The sequence below is a fragment of the Meriones unguiculatus genome, chromosome 17 (assembly GCF_030254825.1).
Source record: "Meriones unguiculatus strain TT.TT164.6M chromosome 17, Bangor_MerUng_6.1, whole genome shotgun sequence".
NCBI classification, from domain to species: Eukaryota; Metazoa; Chordata; class Mammalia; order Rodentia; family Muridae; genus Meriones; species Meriones unguiculatus.
In genome coordinates, this window is record NC_083364.1 from 65,083,763 (window position 1) to 65,105,853 (window position 22,091).

The 22,091-nt window shown below is 36.8% G+C and overlaps 1 protein-coding gene across 2 annotated transcripts in view; it reads right to left on the minus strand.

Moving 5' to 3' along the window:
• Positions 1 to 17,946: 17,946 nt before the first annotated feature.
• Epha3 (EPH receptor A3) overlaps positions 17,947 to 22,091 on the minus strand; it is a 361,948-nt gene continuing 357,803 nt past the window's right edge. For both annotated transcript variants that reach the window (XM_060370614.1, XM_060370613.1), the window contains exon 17: positions 17,947 to 20,729. In XM_060370614.1, the coding sequence (XP_060226597.1) occupies positions 20,624 to 20,729 (106 nt within the window). In that variant the 3' untranslated portion in view covers positions 17,947 to 20,623. The remainder of the gene's footprint in view (positions 20,730 to 22,091) is intronic.

Sequence of the window (22,091 nt, forward strand, 5' to 3'; positions counted from 1 at the left end):
GAAAGAGATGGGAAGTGAGGTGAGAGGGAGTGACTAGGAGGAGAGGGGTTGGGGGGAGAAAGTTCCAATCAAGATGCAGTCTTTTTTGCAATGTGAAGTTTTGGCATCATGTATACTATCATGTCATCTGCAAATAGTGATGCGTTAAGCTCTTCTTTATCGATTTGAATCTCCTTAGTCCCCTTTAGTTGTCTTGTTGCTCTGAAATTTTCAGGCAAATGGATGGAATTACAAAAGATCATAATGAGTGGGGTAATCCAGGGGCAGAAAGACACGGATGGTATATACTCACTTATTAGCGGATATTAGATGGATATCCGTATTAAAATCTACAGAACCAAAGAAAATAAACAACAAGGAAGAGCCTATGGAGGATGTTTAAATCTCATTCGGAATGGCAAACAGGAAAGACAGCAGAAGCGGTGAAAGAGAGGGAATGGGATGGGAGCCTATTTTAGAGGGTCCTCTGAATGGCTCCACCTAACCAGGGGATGGAAGCAGATGCTGAAACGCACAGCCAAACTTTGGTCAGAGTGCAGGAAGTCTTACTGAAGAAGGGAAAAGGGTAAAAGGACACTGAGGGCACAGGAGCCCCACAAGGAGACCAACAGAGCTACAAAATGTGAGCACAGGGGGTCCTGCAGAGATTTGACTAACCAAGGACCATTCTTGGAGGGACTTAGACACCCTGCTCAGAGGTATCTGATCAGCAGCTCAGGCTCCAAGTAGGTCCCCAAGAAATGGGAGCAGGAGCTGTCTCTAACATAAACTCAGTTGTTTGCTCTTTGATCACTTCCTACTGATGATGTGGCCTTGCTAGGCCACAGAGGAAGAAGATCCAGGCAGTCCTGATGAGACTTGATAAGCTAGGGGCAGATGGCAGGGGAGGAGATATCACACTTTCAGTAGACTAGGAGAAGGGGATAGGGAGGAAGAGGGTGGGAGAATGAGACCTGGAAGAGTTGACAGAGGGGGCTACAATCAAGATATACAATGAATAAGTGCTAAAAAATTAAAAAGATGTAAAGTAAATAAGTAAATTAATGAAAAAAATAACTCTTAATTAAATCTAAGGGAATAAAATTTGAATCATAATTTATGCAGTGAAATTTGTGGAAGAGTAACAGAAATGTCATAGGACATTCAAATTATACACAAATAAGGCAAGGTAACTTACCTTTAGATATTTCAGTTATAATGTAATTATGCAATTTAGTATGTCTTAGATTCTACCTAGCACATACAATACCCAAATGAAGCAGAAAAAAAAAGAAAGAAGTGAAAAAGATAATGCATGAACTCTTTCAAAGTACTCTATGTTTTGTTTTCATTGCTTTGCTTTCATTCTTTCTTTTTTTCTTTTGAATAAAAACAATGGAATCGGCCCAAAACCATGTATAGCCAAATCCATGATGCAAAACATGCTGTTAACTATACCATTAAATGCTGCAATGATCCCCTGAAGGCAACCATAGGGTTAGGACAGATGTCCTCAATCAAGGAAGTTCACACAAAAACATGCTCCACATGGTTTAAGACAAAAGATGCATGGCTTAGCGGGCCCACGATACAGAGGAACACACAGCTAGCAGTGAAAGAGGTATATAATATAAGCTTAGCTCTGTGTTCCTCAGCTTCCTCAGTAAAGCAGATAGGAAGAAGTTGCCACCTCAAAGTTACCTAGCATCCATACAGGGCTTTGTATTTTACAGTTACATTTTATTTTAGACACATAAGTTTCCATTGCCTCATATTGAGAGGCTATTATGAGGAGTATGCTTTATGTAGCTTCATCATTAGATGCACATGCCCATATCTTTAGTGAGAGCAGAAAAAATTGTTAAAATTTATTTTATAGCTAAGAGCCCAAATTGCATCCAGCCCTGTAGGAAATTGTCTGTCTCCTGCACATGTCTAAACATCAAGTCAACTTGCTCTAGTTATGTTATAAGATCAGTTCCAGAGATCTGCCAGTAGAATTTTAATCTGGTGCTTCCTGAAATAAGAAGTTACTGTTAGGAAGCCAATAAAAGTGCCTCTTGCCCACAATTTAATAAGGAGATTTCCACTGTGAGTAAACAAAAGCAATCTGCATGAGCCTCAAACCTCACATGAGAAATACATTTTCCTCTACAGTCACCACAGTGGTACAAATAGCTACCCAGCTGTTTTTCCCATACCCTATAGGATGTTTTTCCTGACCATATAGGATGGAATGGTTCCTTCAATCAGAATATATATTTATGAGAAGAAATACATGTTCACAGAACCTCACATACTTTTCTATTAATTGTTAAGTGATGTGAGAAACATTTTCACTCCTTCCAGACTAAATCTAATAGTTCATATGTCACATGTAACAGGAAACTCTACCTACGGAACAGATATTTATTGCCTTTAATGCCTGTCTTTTGAAATATTTCTATCCTCTAAATGTATATAGCCCATAAACTAGAAATATATGATTCATAAATTAAAAGCAGGAAAGGGAAACCAAACTTACTATTGTTTAAACGGGGACCAAACTTAATAGTTTCCATAGAAAGTGAAGATATTCTGATTCACTCAAGGAAAGTTACTGCCTTATACACCTTTTGATTTTAGAAATTTCACATGTCAAAAATTATTTTATTCACAACAAAGTATAAGAGGATTGTTGTGCATTTTGAAAAATTATTGGAATATTATGTTAAATACTTAAGATCAATGCTGTTTAAATTTCTACCATTGGGTTACCCAAAGTCTATCTTCTGAGTATAAATAGTTCAGAATTCAATTTTAATAAACTTAATTTTAGGAACTAGAATCAAGTTATATAATTAGGAATAGGTTATATCTGAATGTAGGTAAGTAAACTGAGGAAAAACTCAATATTTAATAGTAAACATTAAATCTCTAACTTTATTAATTTGATGTACTTAATCTTATTTTTATGATGAAAACATAGACTCTAAAATACAGGTCTGTTAAATTCAACTGAGAAAAATTAATGTTTTAAGGTCTTAAAATTTCTCCATCTTTGGGGAGGAGGACCTCCCCTATAATAGGACTGGGGGAGGGGCATAGAAGAAGAGGAAGGAGGGAGGGTGACAGAAAGATGGGATGGGGAGTTCAGCTGGGATACAAAGTGAATCAACTGTAATTAATAAAAATAAAATTAAAATTAAAAATTTCTCCATCTGTAATTCCTTTCTAACCTGGTAAACCATAACAGACATGAAAGTAGCAACTTTTACAGTGTACAATGTAAAAAATACCAGCATACATTCATTTTCTATTAAAACTAATTATTTTTCAAGCTCATTTGTATTCAAAATAAAATAAATCTAAACTAACCTTCCGAAATGCAGAGTCAATAGTAAGACAACCTACGCCATCCTGAAGATTCTTTCACAGGACTTTTTACTAATGAATTAGATTATAAAAATAGCAAATAATTTCAGTATGGAAACTCTTGGGATTTTAAAACAGAGAGAAAGCTTGTCAGGCTTCAAACACAAAGATTCATTTTGGCTAGAATACTAAGAAGAAGTGACTGATGAGTACTCACTCTTAAGTAAATTTTTTTAATCTTTTTATTTTTTATTTTTTATTATTTACAGTTTATTCACTTTGTATCCCCCATAAGCCCCTCCCTTCTCCCCTCCCAGCCCCAGCCTCCCTCCTCTTTCTTCTCACTTGCCCCTCCCAAGTCCACTGATAGTGGAGGTCCTCCTCTCCTTCCTTCTGATCTTAGTCTATCAGATCCCATCAAAATTTTATACCTCTATATGAAACTTGCCCTGAAAAAACAAATTCAAACATTTGAGGCTCCAAAAAGTTGTGAAATATTATTAAAATACTGAATGTTACCATCCTTTAATGAGTTTTCAGAGAGGCTCATGCTATAATTAAATAAAGTTTACTAAGTATTTCCTCTCCCTAACAAGGGTTTCCAGGAATAATAAATTTACAACAATGAAAAAATAATAAAGGCATGATAATTAAGACAGCCAAATAATGAAGATTATATGGACAGAAAGATCCAGAAACATCAATATGTGTTCATATTCAAGTCCTTGTCTCTCTATCTCACCAACATAGCCATATCCAGAAGCAAAAGTGACATGACTGGTGTTTCCAAACACACACACACACACACACACACACACACACACACACACACAAAATAAAACACTTACTACTGAACAATTGCAGGGATTATGGGCTTTAGTGATAAGCGACAATGCAGAAAACTTCATACTCTCTTTCCGTTGCCTTAATGTTACAGAGCAAATAGGTTAAGGCTGTGATTTGCTAAAACAATGTTTTCCACAAAACACTGTTTAAAGTTATTAATACATTTAGCAGCATCTAAAAGTGTGTACACAAAAATGCATATAAAATCCTTTTAGAGGTTTGAGAAAGAAAACATTGACTGAAACTACCTAAAATTTCCAACTAATCTCCAACTGTTATAACAGATACGTGCTAAGCTATAGCCACTTCAATCCTTACACGTTGTGCAGGTATATTCAGAAGATTCTGTTCCATAACACTGGTAAGATCTGTGACAACTGATTTCTGGGAGAGAGGTAGTTTTCTTCAAGACTGTGGTCCCTGCTAAGTAGACCATGCTCTGCTGGAAGACCATAAAAGCAAAATTAAACACAGGACATACTGATGGAATAAAAATAAATGACAACACAAATTTGAGTATGTAGGGAAGGGTGGAGAGATCTGAGAGCCCTTGGGAGAGTATGGTGAATATGAGCAAAAAACACTGTAAACAGTTCTCAAAGAACCAACAGAAGTAAGTGAAAAAGAAAATAATAACAATGGAAAGTAATATGTTAATTCAAGAAAATAGCATGATATAAAATCCAAACAAAAAGAATCTACATACAAATTATCAAACAAGGGTAACTAAGGTAAAGAACATGTATTGTTTCTTCAAAGAGAATTAAGTATTTAGAGAGAAATGAAACCTATATATACTAGTATGTGAAAATGTGGACACTAATGAAAAGTATCAGAGGACCTAGATTGGAAGAAGGTATACCTTCAGATCATCCTGACTTGAAACCTAGCATTACAAAGATATCAAATCTACTTGTTGCTTTAATAAATGTATGACTAAATTCAATACCTTAAAATATTGGTATGGATTTTATCATTTACTTAACATGCAGTATTTCTATATTCAAGAGTCTCAGTTTGCCTATATGGGCATTCATGTCTTGTAGATTCCAAGAGAATTGATTGTCCTAAAAAATTCTCACATATAGAATAAGGGAATCAGGGATGTGGGGTGTGTGATGAATGCATTAATGAATTTATACTAAATTCCTTTATTGTTCTTATTACTAGGAAAAAAGGGATATTGTTTGTTTGGTTGGATGGTTTGTGGTAAAAACGGAATTATGTGTCTGTCATTTTGTTTTGTATGTCTTATAAACAATCATTAATTGAGTTCTTCCTGACTACCTTTTCAAGCATGTTTTCATAGTGGATAAACTTGGAATATAAAATAACCTTCTGCTGCAGCAGTTGGTAGGTTTATTTACTTCTGTGGCAAGTGATAGGCAAGATTGCTTTCGGCTCTTCATAAAATATTGAATCCCTTTAAATGTGGGCTTTCTTTCTTTCAACATGGCCTGCTAAATATGGAGGCATGACTTGGCTCATTCATAACTGTGTAAACTGGGGAAGCAGAGCATAAAAATGATGACACTCTGGATATTGCTTCTGCAGGGAAAGCCAAGTCTTTTGTCTCTGACCCAAAACCTCAGATCTTCTGCCAGCAGCCCTGGAAGTGTGGCAGGCTAACTTGAAGGCTTGGAAACTGGGTAAAATCTGACTCATGATAGTTCTTGATAATTTTTTTCTCTCTTCTCTCCTCCCTTCTTACACAAGGCCTTCAATTGAAACCAAACACTATTTTGTGAGGAGGCCCAGAAGAGAAATCACAAATATGTCTGCATGTCCCAGATAGTAGCCTTAGCCCAATTATGTTCTTAGGTGACAGCCAAGTAAGATAAACAGATACATGGATGAATGAAATACAAGATGGCTTCAACGCCAGGGTGAGTCTTTCCTGCTGAGAGCCAAACGAAATGGGAGAGACAAGTTTTTCCTGAAGGAAGTCTTGACCCATAGAAAATATGATTGATAACTAGCATTTATCTTTTAAAGTCATGAAGTGATATTATAAAAGCATGGTAACTGGATCAGTGACTAACAAAATCAATTGGACCACTTCTTCTATATTTTTTTATCGCATTTATACACACCCTGTCTGAAAAGGGTACATTTTCCAGCATTTTTATATCTTAATCCTGGCTCAGCATTTACTAATTCCTTAGGTATTAATAGGTCATTTACCCTGTACTTATTTTTTCCTTCATAGTAAAAAAATTATATAATTTGATTTACTGTCATTTATTGTAATGGTGCTTCAAAAATGTATGTCTATATCATTTAACAAACTATGAGCTTATGCTATGGTCCAACCCCTGGATAAGTCAATATCATATATTAGATTTGCTGTTAACAATTTCTTTCTAAGTGTTCAGAAAAAAAAAGAAGCTGAGTATAGTCCAGTCTTATGTTATGCACATGAGCTGTGATGCATTAGTTGATAAAGGTGACTTTACACATTAAATATTTTTTTTAATTTTATATTATTTGCTTTACATTCTGAGGGTGACCTCCTTCCTTCCTCCCAGTCCCCTACTTCCCCTCAGTTCCCTTTCTCCTCTCCCTTTCTCCAGAAAAAGGGAGTCTCTCCCCCCTAATATTGACCTTCCCCAGAACATCAGGTTGTATCAGGAGTGCTTGCATCTTCACCCACTGAGTCCAGGCAAGGCAGCCCTGCCAGGCAGAAGTGATCCAAAAGCAGACAATAGAATTCATGCTGAAAACAGCCCTCTCCCCCATCCACTTGCCTGATGCCCCATTTGATGACCAAGCAGGGGGTCTTAGGTCCAGATCATGCATGCTCTTTGGTTGATGGCTCAGTCTCTGAAAGCCCCCATGTGACTGGGTTAGTTGTCTCTGTTGGTCTTCTTATAAGGTTCCTGTCTCCTCCAGGTCCTTTAATCTTTCCCCCAACACTTCCACACGACCCCCATGGTTTTGCCCCATGCTTGGTTGCAACTCCTAGCATGTATGTCCATCCGCTGTTAGTTGGAGCCTCCCAGAGGACAGTCAAGTTAGGCTCCTGTTTGAAAGCAGAGCAGAGTATCATTACTGTCATAGCTCTCTACCATGGTGTGGGTCTCAGGTTGGGCACGATATTGTTTGGACTTTCCCTCTATCTGTTTTTATCCTTACACTCCTTGTAGACAGGGTAATTTTTGGTTCACAGGTTTTGTTGGTGGGTGTTGATTCCCTCTTCCACTAGTCCTGCCTGGCAATTTTAACTTTTTTTAAGTAATTACTAACCACTGGTAACGTCTTCTAGTAATCAATTACCTGAAGTACCATCATTATTAGATGAAAAATTACATTACATATTAGACTCCCATACTCAAATAATGGATTAAACCGAACTAAAGAAAAACATCTTTCATGTAACATTTTTTAACAACTTGAAAATATTAAAACAATCTTTCCAATTCCATATGCACACACTGTTCTTGTATTAAAATTCAAGTTTGGTGCTGCTGAGAAGGTAAAGAATTATACCACCAAACCTAGTGACCTGAATTCAATCCCTGTGACCCACACGGCAGAAAGAATAAACTGACTCCTACAAGTTCTTTTCCCTCCACATTTGCACATGCATGCACACACGACAGGTATGTATAAGTGTGTTTGTCTATTTAAAATATTACTGTAATTTTATTTAAATAATATGCCTACCAGAAAGTACTTTTAATATACTTAGAAACAGGAAATAAAATGCTTATTAAAGGAGCATGAGCCAAAAATAAAAATGATGTTGGCAAATTGAACATTCTCTGAGGGAATGTATGCAAATGAATTTTGACTGGCATCCTTTTCAATTTTCGTACTGTTTAGTTGCTGATATGAAATATATATTTATGATACGAAGCATACCTACGACAGTTAAATTCAGATAGTGTTATCTATAACAATTTGTATTGGCTTCTTCCCAAGGCTTTAGATTTGCCCTGTATGAGGATAAATGGGAACCATATGAAAGTCAGTAAGTTCTTGATAGTACACGACATTCTGTGTTCTCTCATGCTTGATTTCAGCAAACATTCTGAGGTTTTTGTCTTCCATCATTGAGGGTGATGGACTTCAAAAATGTAAGCATTTTTCTTTGGCTTTAGATAAGAATCCCAAACTCAACACACTTCCATAAATCACTGGTGTGGAAATCTGTCAGAAAACAGCTCAAAATCCCAACTTTTCTTTGTGGTATTCAGTGTTTCTAAATTAGATTATTTGTTGCATGTTCCAGAGAGCATGCTTGCTTGAAGTGTTCACCATATGTCAGACAGATCTCATACTATGAAATAAAGTCCACTGAAATGAAATCAAGAGTAACCGCCTGTTCCTCTAATGTGGCAGAAGCAATCAAAGGATTGTTCGGGAATTTGTTACTAGTTGAGTTATCCCATAACATTATAATATTGAAAAGTGGCAAAATGGTATTGACCCAACACCTTAATTCAATAAAGCATTCCATTATTTTCTTTCAGATTTCACTGTCAGTGGTATTATTACAGAGACATTTAATAAGATAGTAATTTATAATAAATATTCTGAGTTCAATTTTTTTGGGGGATGGAGGAGTAGTTCCACCTTAAAAGCCAGTGACAGAACTCCTGGGCCTACACCCAAAAGATGCTCCGCCACACTGCAAGGACACTTGCTCAATCATGTTCACGTCAGCTCTGCTTGTCACAGCCAGACACTGGAAACAACCCACGTGTCCTCCAACCAAAGAATGAATTTTAATTGTGTGGTTCCTCCATACAATGGAATATCACTAAGGTATCACAATATTTTATTATGAGATTTGCAGGAAAATGGATGGAAATAGACAAGATCACCCGAAGTGAGTCAACCCAAACCCAGAAAGACAAACACCGTATCCACTCACCTACAAGTGGACAATAGCTACAAAGTGCAAAAGGACCATGCCACAATCCACTGACCCAAAGAAGACAACCAAAAAGGAGGGCCCAGTGGGAGGATGCCTGAATCATCTTTCTGATATGGGGAAATAGAGTGAACATGGGTAGGTTGATAAAGGGAAGAAATGGGGTGTATAAGGAGATGGGAGGAGGAGCAGGCAGGATCAAGTGGGGTGGGTGTATGGAGAACTTTGTGGAGAAAACTGGAACCGATGTATGGCGGGGTACCCTTGGGATGAGCCAGAAACCTAGGACAATGGAAGCCTCCAAGAATCCATGGGGGTGACCCAGGCAGGAACTCACAGCTACGGGGAGCGTGGAGCCTACAGTGGCCATCTGGGAGGCCTGCCTTGGATATCAACCCTCCCCGGCACATGAAGTTTCAGTAGGATCAGTTGCATCTACTCCAACAGTGGCTAGACAAGGCAGCCTAGCGAGGGGAAAGCGATCCAACGGCAGGCAGCAGAGTCAGATACAGCTCACGTAGCTACTGCGAGGAGTCCCACATAGAAACCTACCTGAAGGAATACCACATATGCGCTGAGGGCCTAGGTCCATCCCAAATAAACTCTCTGTTTAACAGTTTAGACGTTGTATGTCCCTATAAGCCCAGGTTAGTAGATTCTGTATGTTTTCTTGTAGTGTTCTGAGGTCAATATGGACTTCATTCTGCTTGCTGTGCAATTGTTAGCAGACCTGATATGATCAAAACTCAACTCACAGAGTAGCTCTCAAAAAGCTGTGGTGAGAGTCCAATAAGTTTAAAATGATCTTGTAGGTGGGACATATTCAGCTGTCGTTAGTTGAAACTACTTAGAATACAGAATGCATTTACATTTGTGTAAGATAAGTAATACATGTAATTAGGCAGATTATTTTATTCTTATTTATTCTTGTTTTTATTGTTTCTAATTTTAGTAGAAAATAATTTTTTTGAAAGAGGAAAGATGATAGGCCACCTAGCTTGATTTAAAAAAAAAAATGATTCAATTAAGACTCTTCTCTGTCAACTTATGAGAAAGATTTCCCAGAGAATTTCAGAGAGAAAATGCCTATAAACTTCTAAAATCTTCTTTTTATGGTGTATTTAATTCTACCACTTATTTTCCCAAGTTGTATCTAGATCCTTTGGGTCAATAGAATGTGCATCCCAGATGCCCCATAAGAAGGGCAGTTTTAGCAGGCATACTGATGTTATTTGTACACAGTAAGAGAGTAGAGAGGTTCAGAAAAGCTTTGGCATTTTCCTAGTTAAATTTTTATAGCTAAGCTCTGGTTCAAGGATCTACTTAAACGATTTAGCTGCATGAAGAAAAACGAGAGCATTGAGACCAATGAAAAAAGTCCACAAAATTCTGTGAAAATGAACCAGTTCTAGCAGAGATCAGAAGAGCCAATGATCCAAGATATACAACTAAAATATTAACTAGTTTTATTGACATGAAGGAAATTGACAATTTTCTCTATAGGGGAAAAGTCAGGAATATCACTATTTAGTATATTATCAAGCATTATTTTACTTTAGTGACGCAGATTGAAATTATGTGTGTATGCTTATTAAACATCAGGCATACTACAATAAGCAATATGGCCACACTGGTTCTCAAAGCGTGAATTGTTTTCAAGATGTCATCAGTGCAGGATGGTCACAGGAAGTAATCTCAGTTTAAAATGGTAACAATATAAAGCATAGCATTTAAAAATGCTTTTTTGTTTGTTTGTTTGTTTGTTTTTTTGGCCATACAAGAGAAAGTCCCTTCATCCGGGATTGGGAAAATGAGGCCTCATATATACATACTACTCAGGCCTCATACACACACACACACACACACACACACACACACACACACAGAGTGTGTGTGAGACTCAGCATCTAACCAAGGAGCAGAAAGTACCATTACCTTAGTAATATATATAGTATATATTTTCCATAATTGTATAGTATTATATATTAGAAATGGTGGCTAATGGGAAAATAAGAAAAAAATAATATTTTGTTCAAAGAGGAACTAATGTACCAATAATCTAAAGTATTCTGTATGCAAGAAGTGCCAAGTAAAGGTATAGGCCAATTTCAGGCTATTAATGTATTCTCTGTCTCATTATATGTTTATAGCATTTTAACTGTTTATACAGTTAAATTTTATATCTCACAAATGAATAAAGCTCTTATACTATGATTCTCATGAAAACAATCAAACAAAGGCAAACAAACAAAAAACTGGAGCTCCACTTTAGAGTAACAATATCTTGAACCTGAGTTGCTTTGGAAGGAAGTAAATGTGACTTTTATGGTTTGCCACAGTCATTGCTTGCTGCATGTGTTTATCTATAGGTTTATATAACCTTGCAGGCTCCTGAGACATTTAAGTTTGTTAGCCTCCTGAGGCAGAAATAACAAGTTAAACTTTCTAGGATATGTTAGTTTATTTGCTTACTAAAAATATGTTGGGGATATCAGAACTGGAGCAGGAGGAGCTCAGTTTAGGAGAGTCCTTGAGTGACTCGATGGCTACATGCAGAAGAATATAATTAGACCTGCATCTATCACCTTGCACAAAGCACCAAATAGATAGAACCTAACTGAAACCTGAAACACTGAAAATTCGAGGAGATGAACAGTCAGGACCCTGTAGAAGATAGGTGTAAGAAAGGACTTTCTGAATTGAACTCCATTTGCAGTGGATTTGATGCCACATACTGAATAATGCAAATCCCTAAAATAGAAAAGAACCTCCACAGTTAAGAAATAATTAACTCTAGGGTCTTCCTTGTTGTTTAGCGTTCTTGGGAGTATAGATTTTAGTATGTTTATCCTATAGCATATGTCTAATAACGACTTGTGAGTGAGTATATACCTTGTGTGTCTTTCTACTTCTGGGTTACCTCATTCAAGATAATCTTTTCCAGTTCCCACCATTTGCCAGCATTCCCCAACCAAGGACCATACATGGAGAGGCCCTAAACCCCTGGATCAGATGTAGTCCATAGATTCAGACTCTAAGTGGGTTCCCTAGTAAAAGGAGTAGGAGCTGCCTTTGGAATGAACTCAGTGTCAGGCTCTCTGATCACCTCCCCCTTGGGGATGCAGCCTTGCCGGACCACAGAGGAAGATGTTGCAGCCAGTCCTGATGAGATCTGATAGGCTAAGGCCAGATAGAAAGGGAAGAAGACCTCCCCTATCAGTGGATGAGGGGAGTACCATGGGTGGAGAAGAGGGAGAGAGGGTGGGACTGTGAAGAGATGAGGGAAGGGGCCACAGTCACGATACAAATTGAATAAAATATAAATAATAATAATAATAATTTTAAAATAAAATAAAAATTTAAAAAAGAAATACTTGACTAGCCCCAAAGAAAAAGCACACAGAATGGAACGAATCTTTAATATCTGACAGGAGGTTAATATCCAGAATATATATAAAAAAAAAAAACTCAAAAAGAAAAGTGTCATAAAACCAAATGACCCATTAAAAAAAAAGGGCTTGAGATTCAACGGGAGAGTCTTCAAAAGAAGTAAAAATGGCTAAGAAATTTCTAAAACTTTGTTCGTCATTTCTATTAATTAGGAACATACAAATCAGAACAACTTTGAGATTTAATCTTACCAAGTCAGGATGGCAAAGGGTAACAAAATAACCCACAACAAATGCTAGACAGGATATTAAAAACAAACAAACACAAATTGACTGTTGGTTGGAATATACTCTGGATATTCAGACACTCTGGATGTCTTTCTGGAGCACCCTCAAAAAGAAAAAAAATATGAAACTACTATATGGCCTAGCTATACCACTCTTACATATATGTCTGAAAGAGCTGACAGCCTTTTCCATAGATACTTGCTTAGCCATGCTCACTGGTCCTTTATCCATTATAGCTAGGTAATAGAAACAATCTAAATGTCCCTCAACTGATGAATGGATAATTAAAATTGGTATATATAGAATGTATTCAGCTGTGAAAAAAATGAAATAATAAAATTTCCAGGTAAATAAATGAAATTGGAAGAGGTCATATTACAGGAGGTATTCTAGACCCAGAGCTTCAACTTATATTGTCTTTCATCATAAATTTCTAGCTCTATGTCAGCAGGTGTTAAGTATATAACCTAGACTAAGGGCAAAACTGGGAAACTAAAAAGGGTAAATAATTAAAGGAGCCCTTTAATTATTGAGTGGTAGTAAGAAAAATATAGAGAAAGGAGGGAAGACGGTTCTTAAAAAAATCTCCAGGCATCACATCATTATCTGCCTACCTAAATTATATATTATGAATATAAACCTGTGTTTGCATATATACACATAATTAGAAGAATATTTCCCATTGTGTTAACAATATTCTTCTCAAGATCCATAGACTAACAAGAACACCAATGCTGGACATGAGACACTCTTTTTGAGTTGTTGGTCAGTATTGTTGAAGAACCTCCCAAACATTATAGGTAATTGCTGTTATCATTCTTCGTCTATCAGAGGCAGAAGGCAAGTTCCTATTGCTGAAGACAACATGAATTTTAGATAAATGACCCAAAAGACCTGAGCTCAGTCTTCAGGATTGATTGTCTTCTATGGAACCACAGGTACCATGCAATCTTTCAGGAGGGAAGCAAACAACAGTCCTATCCTATCCAGCTACAGTGCCTGTCATCTACAACATTGACAATAATTGGCACTGGGGTTAGAAAACCTTCAGGGAACCTTCAGACTAAACTATAGATTCTAGACCTGGCTCCTTGAGAGGTTTAATAGTAAGAGAGGAGAACAGTCATATGTACTTTGTGTTATCACAAGCTGCAGGTGAGTAACTTAGGCTCTCTGAACCCCAGTTTTTCATCCTTCATGTAAAGACACAGCATTCACCTTTCTGTTCTCTGAAAACATGTACTAGAGTCAGATGATGGGACTTCAACTTTGCTCTTTCTAGTCTCCAGTACCAAGATAAATAAATGTTATTGTTTACCAACTTCCGAGTCTGTTGTATTTTGCTGTAGCAGAACAAGCAAATTAATACATCTATAAAGGAGAACAATAGATGAAGAAAGAGTTGATAGTAAGAAGCTCAGAGTGCAGGGCATAATTAAGAAAGTCTCTATTTCAGATTTTTAGGCTCTGTTGGTCTCCTAGTGGAGCTCCGATTCCCTACAAGTCTTTTATCTCCTTTTTTCATAAAAATCCCTGTGCTTTGCCCAAAGTTTGGCTATGAGTCTCAGCATTTGCTTCAATACCATGATGGGTAGAGACTTTCAGAGGCTCTCTCTGGAAAGCTCCTGTCCTGTTTTCTACTTCCTTCTTTTCCTACTTCCAATGTCTATCCTGTTTGTCCTTCTGAATGAGGTTTCAGGTTCTTCCCTATGGTCGTTCTTATTGTTTAGCTTCTTTGGACTATAGATTTTAGTATGTTTATCCTTTCATTATATGGCTAATCTCCACTTATAAGTGAGTGTATACCATGCTTGTTTTTCTGCGTTTGGGTTACCTAACTCAAGATGATCTTGCCCAGGGGGTTCTGCAGAGACCAATACTCCAACCAAGGACCATGCATGGAGAAGACCTAGATCCCCTGCTCAGATGAAGCACATAGGCTGCTCAGTTTCTAAGTGGATTCCTTAGTAAGGGGAGCATGAACTCAGTGGCCAGATCTTTGATTACACCTTCCCTGGGGGGTGCAGCCTTGCCAGTCCACAGAGGAAGACAATGAAGCCTGACCAGATGAGACCTGATAGGTCAGAGTCAGATAGAAGAGGAAGAGTTCCTCCCCTATCAATGGACTAGGGACGGGGCATAGGGGGAGAAGAAGGAGGGTGAGTGGAACTGGAAGGAGGTGAGGGGGCTACAGCCAGGAAAAAAAGTGAATTAATTATAATAAATAAATAAATAAATAAATAAATATATTTTAAAAAAGAAAGTCTCAGTCCAGACTGTGACTGTATGCACAGGGCCTGCACTGAAGTCAAGACATGCTCCCATGCTCAATCAAAAAAATATCTTCATCAGAGCAGGGGTTCTAGGTTATATCCACGAATGGACCTTGGTCCTTGGTTGGAGTATTAGTCTCAGAAAAGACCCCTGTGTCCAGATATTTTGGTTCTGTTGCTATGCTTGTGGAGCTCCTGTCCTCTCCAGGTCTTACTATCTCCCCCTTTTTTCTTAAGATTCCCTGCACCCTGCCCAAAGTTTGGTTATGAGTCTCATTATCTGCTTTTATACAATGCTGGGTAGAGTCTTTCAGAGGCCCTCTGTGGTAGGCTCATGTCCTATTTCCTGTTTTTTCCTTCTTCCAATGTCCATCCTGTTGCAGCTCAGTATCCAAGTGGATTTCCTAGTAAGGGGAACAGGGACTATCTTTGACCTGAACTAAGTGGATAGTTCTTTGACTGCCTCCTCTGGATGAGGAAACAGTCTTGCCAAGCCACAGAGGAGGACAATACAGCCAGTTCTGATGAGACTGGATAAGCTAGGGTCAGATGGAAGGGGAGGAGGACCTCCCCTATCCGTGGACTTGGAGAGGATCATAGGAGGAGATGATGGACATAGGGTGGGATTAGGAGAAGAGGGAGGGGCCTGTAGCTGGAATACAAAGTGAAAAAAATTGTAATTAATAGAAGACCTCCCTTATCAGTGGACTTGGGGAGGGGCATGCATGCAGTGGGTGGAGGAAGGGAGGGATTGGGATGGGAGGAGGGAGGGAACCACAGGAGGGATACAAAGTGAATAAAGTGCAATTAATAAAGAATAAAAAATTAAAATTTAATTTAAAAAACTGTCTTCAATTAACAACTGTTCATAAAGGAAAAATTGGTCTTCCCCAAGGGAGTCTTACTGTGTATACAGACACACTTAAGGGCAGGACCCAGCAAAAGATGTCCAACACAAGACAAACTCAATGTTACTTTTGGAGATTTTTCTTTTTGTCTCCTATTGCTTTGTACATTTTTTTAAACCTTACTCGTCTTTTGCTTGTATACTATGTGTTCCAACTTGTGTTTTATGGGTTGTGTATATGTGCATGTTCCTGCATTTATTCTGCTTTTTCTTTGTTTCTTTTTATTTTTCTCTACTTTGTTAGTTACTTAGTTGTTCTTTTTGTTTTATCCCCCCCCCTTTTTCTTTATATTTGTCTCTCTCTTTTAGTAATAGAGATAAAACATGGAGTCAGAAGTTTAGGGAGGTGACAAGGGTCTGGGAGGAGTTGAGGGAGGGGAAACAGTGAACAGAATATATGGTTAAAAATAACTGTTTTTAGTAAAATATAAAATGATAATTAGGAAAATCTCAACCCAGGTGACTATAGCAAGACAGAAAATTTCTTGTCAACAGTTTACCATGTGGGAAAAATGACCCTACTACAGTGTTTCTTTGCACATTTTTTTCCTGCTACCAACTGAGGTGAAGTCCGGAAATAAGACATGCTCTGTAGTTGTGAACGCATAGTAGCTCACAGGTGTTAGCTACCTGCAAGTTAGGGCTGAAAGTTGCTAAATTCCAGAGACTCTAGCTTTGAAAGTGAGTTTATATATAAAAGTGATGTCTGTAGAGAAGTTGACTTGATAATTCTGAGCTTCAAATTACCCCTCTGTTCAAAGTAGATAACATTTCTTCATAAAATTGCTCTAAGTGGTAAATAAATGACTTATAACTTCCGAGAATACATTGCCTAACAGTTTGGTGATACACAACTGTGGTATACGTGTGTCATCCCTGTAATGGGAAGCTGAAGCAGTAGGACTATAAGTTTTATGCCAAAATAATTTACATAGCAAGCTCACAGACAAAACACTTTTCCCATAATAATATCGAATAATGGTTACAGAACAAATGAACATTTTCTCTCTCTTTTATTTTTGCTTACATTTTATGTTCCTTATCTGTTACAATTTATTTTTTATTCCACTTAACATGATGAGATGCCATTTCTCCTTAAATGCAAAATCACTTCTAATTTGTTTTGTGATCTCTTCCTAATTACTCTGTCTCCATAGGTCTTTTAGTTTAATTTGTTTCTCTTTGAGTTAAAAAACTTTTCATTTTCATGTAAATCATTTTCATTAAGTGGAGTACAATGGCAAGGAGTTTATTTTACCTTAAATATCAGGTGTGTGTTGGCATGTAGCTTGCAATTTAGTTATTTGGTTTTCATTTTTATTTGACCTACCTACAATACCCTGGTGTTCTTTATGCCAATCATATTTCTCTTTTGAATAGGAATTATCCTGAAATGTCCAAAGAGTATGATTTCTGCCCACTACCTTCTAGGACAAACAGGCCTGTGTATTTGGCTATCTGAGGAATATATACTCATTGCCATCCAGGCAAGGTTTTGAGATCTCTGTTCAGATAATAAAGAAGCAATTATAATTTCATAGGAATAGTAGTATTGACTCACATTAAAATTAGCTAGAGTAGGATTTTTTTTCTTGTAAAAATGCATAGCTTCAAATTAACTGGTAGAAATGTGGGCTTGAAGGGAAAAAGACATCATGTGACTCACAGCAGATCACATGGCTTGAACTCTGGTTCTACCTCTGCCAAATCTTTTGACTAGAGTGAGAGCATAAGAGTTTTCCATTCTCCTAAAGTGTGTGGTGTGTTTGTGTGTGTGTGTGAAATAGATGCATAATCTAGATAAGTAATTTTTTTATATTGATTTTCTATGAAGATTGGAATTACCTATGACTTTTCCCGCTTACTGATTGTGCATAAGACTGGAGAAAAAAATGAGTTTTGTTACATAATGAAGAGGATTAAAAGCACATTCTTAATGACATAGATAATGTTTCATTACTTCCCTGTTTAAATAGTTACATATTTTATATTTAAATAAAACGTCAAAGACCACTTCTGTATTCCAATCTGTAAAAATATTTTCATTATGTTTATTATAAAAATATAAATGTTCCCACTAGAAATCACTTTACATTAGTAAGAGGCCATCTACATTGTGCAACATAAACTAAATGAACAATGTTTTTAAAAAGCAAGTTTAAAGTAGACAATACTGCCAATCATATCATTTTTATACATGGCTTGAGAGATACTTAGTACAGCGTAGACTGGGTGTGTAGCCAGAAATAAATAATATCTATAAATCAAATTTAAGATACAAATCAGATAATATGATATATAATTTGTGAGGGAGTGGCAGCCTCATTGTTATGGGAAGGCAATGTAGTTCCTGTACAAAGAGATGGCCCTAAGCATTCTAGTACCTCTACTCCCCAGTCCAGATTCGTACATTGTTATGTTTACATATGTACAGGGAAGGGGTTATACAAAGGAAATTCATAAATGATCAAGTAGAAAAATACCGACAAATGAAGAACAATGTATTGTTTAAACCACATCGACTTTCAAACATAAAAAAGAAACCCAGCCAAAATAAATGCGACAGATTCAACATTTCTCAACATCTACTTATTTTGAAATTCTTTGTTGTTGAGTTGTCCAGAATATTGCCTAAGAGATTGAACACTGTTATGAGCAAACTGGTACAGTTATTATATTTAAATTTTGACCTAATATTCCAAAATGTAAAATACTTCATTAGACTATTTTCTTGCTGCTTTCAGGAGATATAAGCAAAATTTATGATTAATTTCATTGGCCTGTTTCCAAAATGTTTATGCTCTTGTAAGTCCAATACAAATTCTAGATTATAAGGAATATTGCCAAAATTTGGGAAACAATTTCACATCTGAAAAAAAGAAACACACACCTAAGCCCTAGTATACTAAATCTACAACATATCACCATTTGGGAGCTTTCCTTTATGATTGGAAGCTAGATTTCTTTAGTGTCCTGTTTTGCATATAGACATACTTGTTGCAGCATTGTATTAACCATCTTATTCTAGTACACATGCATTTTCTGAACGTATGGAAAGGCAACATTAGCAAGAAAAGTCAGCATCTAAAATATTGCTTCTGCATGTATGGTAATCTGGATGTCCTCTAGGCATGTCCTTCTCAATATTTATGAACATGCTCAAGACTGGCCTTTAGGGAACAACAAGGCTGCAATCCTACAGTGAGACATCTCTGTTTTGCCCGCAGTTGTGGATTCATTTGCTAGATGAGATGATATTTCAAGAATGATATGTTTAATAACATCTTCAGAAGTTCAGGACTTCTAATCATGCACCCAAATTGCAATAGGTACATTGACATGGAAGACTCAAAGATAGCTGTACCTGATACTGATGATGAAAATGTGTAACTAATTGACCTACACCCCAGTGATGCAAATGAGTAAGTAGCTCAGTTATCATCATTCTCTACAAGGAGTTTTTCAAGTTTAAGCAATGATAATAAGAGACTTTTCAAAGTCAGTGGTGTGTGTGTGTGTGTGTTTATGTGTGTGTGTGTGTGTGGTGTAAGATGCATTTACCAATAGGCTGCTATCAATTAATGTAACCACCTAACTTCATTTTGATCTTTCGAGTTTTGCAAAGTTATGGAGCTCTAACAAGTTTCCTTCATGAATGAAAGGAGTTGATGTCTTTAAAGCACCAGAGTAAGAAAGGTATGACATCTGGTAAAAAAAAAAAAAAAAAAAAAAAAAAAAAAAAAAAAAAAAAAAAAAAAAAAACAATACATACAAGCCAGTATTTTACACTAAATTAGGAGCACACAGTTACTGATAAATGGAGAGACAAACATGAATGGGATAATTCAGGCCGGGATGATTTGATTACTGTATGAACAGGGAACGCGTTTCACTTTGTTGGTTCATGTAACTGGATTGTTCAACAGTTTTAGGAACACATCCTTCTCTGGGTCGATTTAAACATGGTTCTTACTGTTGACAATTTGCGATAGCATTTGGCACTTGGCTGTAACAAAACTCAAATTAAGTCATCAAGGAATAAATACAAAGCAATAAAAACCATCCAAAGAAAGAAAATAAATAGGCGCTTTCCCCCAAAAATCAAGGCATGTTTTTACACAGTATGCTTAAGGAAGGTAACAAGTAAAAATGTATAGTATTTAAAACAACTACAAACTTCATCTCTATATGCTTCAAACAGATAAAAGAGAATACTAACGTGATAAGGTAGTAAATATGGCCAGATAGTTTGAGGTATAAATGCCTCTATTTTGCTTGCTTTTAAAGAAACAAAATACCTGTTACAGATTTCTTCTGTGTATAAAAATATCACAAGTCTTTTTCTTTTTCTTTTTTTTTCTGTGGCCATTCATGACAAAGCTGTCAGGTCCATTTTGCTAGTTTACTTGGTTTACTTCCATGATAGTTTATGATCAATGGCTCTCTGCTAGTTCTTCCATTTTGAGCTGAAGAATTTTAATTGACCCCATCAATTAACATAAAAAAGCAATTACAAAACAAAATGCACACACCCACCCATCTGTAAAATGATAGGGGAAAATAAGGAGATTTTCAATTCAATTTTAAGGCATTTGGACTCATAACTGAGTGTCTTATTAGATTGGGAGCTCTCGCCAGTGTCTCTTCATCTCCAACTGTTTGCAGGAGGATGCCACATCTTCCCCATTTCTCAAATCCATCTAGTACTTTACACTGGAACGGGACCATTCTTAGATTGTGTTTCTAGGGCTTTAATGCTGCTGATGATCTTCTTCTGTGGCCCAACCACAGTAACACCAACCTTTTTCATGTCACTGTAAAATAAACACGGGAGAAAGTACCTGATGAGAATCACGGCATTCTGTATATTGTAGAAAAGGAAAGTTTTAATTTTTAAGTGGACACAATCATTTAACTATGTATTCCCATGATAGTTATCTGATTTACTTTTTTAATAAAATTGTTATGCTGTTATATTTGGGCTATTCTATGCCTATTTCATGTAAGAATACAGATGTTGTAGTTGGTTAAATATGCATCTCACCTCTTTTGTCAACCCACAACTTCACACTAGGTCTTTAGGTAAAATTGCTGTCTTTTGTAGATATAATTAAGGCAAGGATTAGAGAATAGAGTTCTAGATAATGATGGATGGTAAATCCAGTGCATGTTTCTTTACAAGAAACAGGGGAATCATACAGAGAGACATGGGAATGAAGAAAACATAAAAAATGAGTCAAGGATTGCGTTATAATGTCACTCAAAATTCCATACTTCATTGGAGGCTAGAAGAGTCAAGACTATTTTTTTATTGTTTAGTATTATTAGTTACATTTTATTAACTCTGTATCCCAGCTGTATCCCACTTCCTTATTCCCTCCCAATCCCACCCTCCCTTCCTCAGCTTCTCCCTGCCTCTCTCCAAGTCCACCGATTGGGGAGGACCTCCTCCCCTTTCGTCTGGCCCTGTTTTATCAGATATCAAAATACCCTCCTGAACAAGTTTGTTGAGGGCTTGCTCTTACACTCTTGCCTCCAAAATTAGAGATGATACATTCTGTTAAAGCTAACAACACTGTAGAAATATATGATGGCAGACCAACTAAGCTTTTATTTATTATCCCAACCAATAATAGATAATTACACACTTTTTTTTTAATCTTTTGCTATTTTCTTGAATCAGAACCATCTTGAGGCCTACTTTGACTGCTGGTCATTAAAAGTGTGAGGTGATGCTGCGTTGTTCTGTGTCATATCTTAGGACACAGAAATGTTCTGTTTAGTTTATCTTGGAGCACCCTTTCTGGGGCCACAGAAGTATCATGTAAGTCTGACTGTGCTGAGAGTATATTGGAGCAGGGTGGTCATCTTTACATTCCTAGCTATGCCAAGGCAGACAATTAAGGGACAACAATGCCGACCCCATGACTAAAGATTAGACCTTTCTTTAACATATGAATGCTTCAGTCAATAGCAGGTCTAGAGCACCAAGTCTTGAGCCTCATCAGTTCTCCCTAAATTCATGGCTCACAACACTAGTATATAGCTGAAATTGCTGTGGTCTTGGTAAAGTATACCTTTACTACAGGTTGTTTAAGCTCAGAAACTTGTCATTAAAATAAATATTGTAAGAAAAATAGCTTTACATTAAAATAGATAAATATGTGTATTTTATG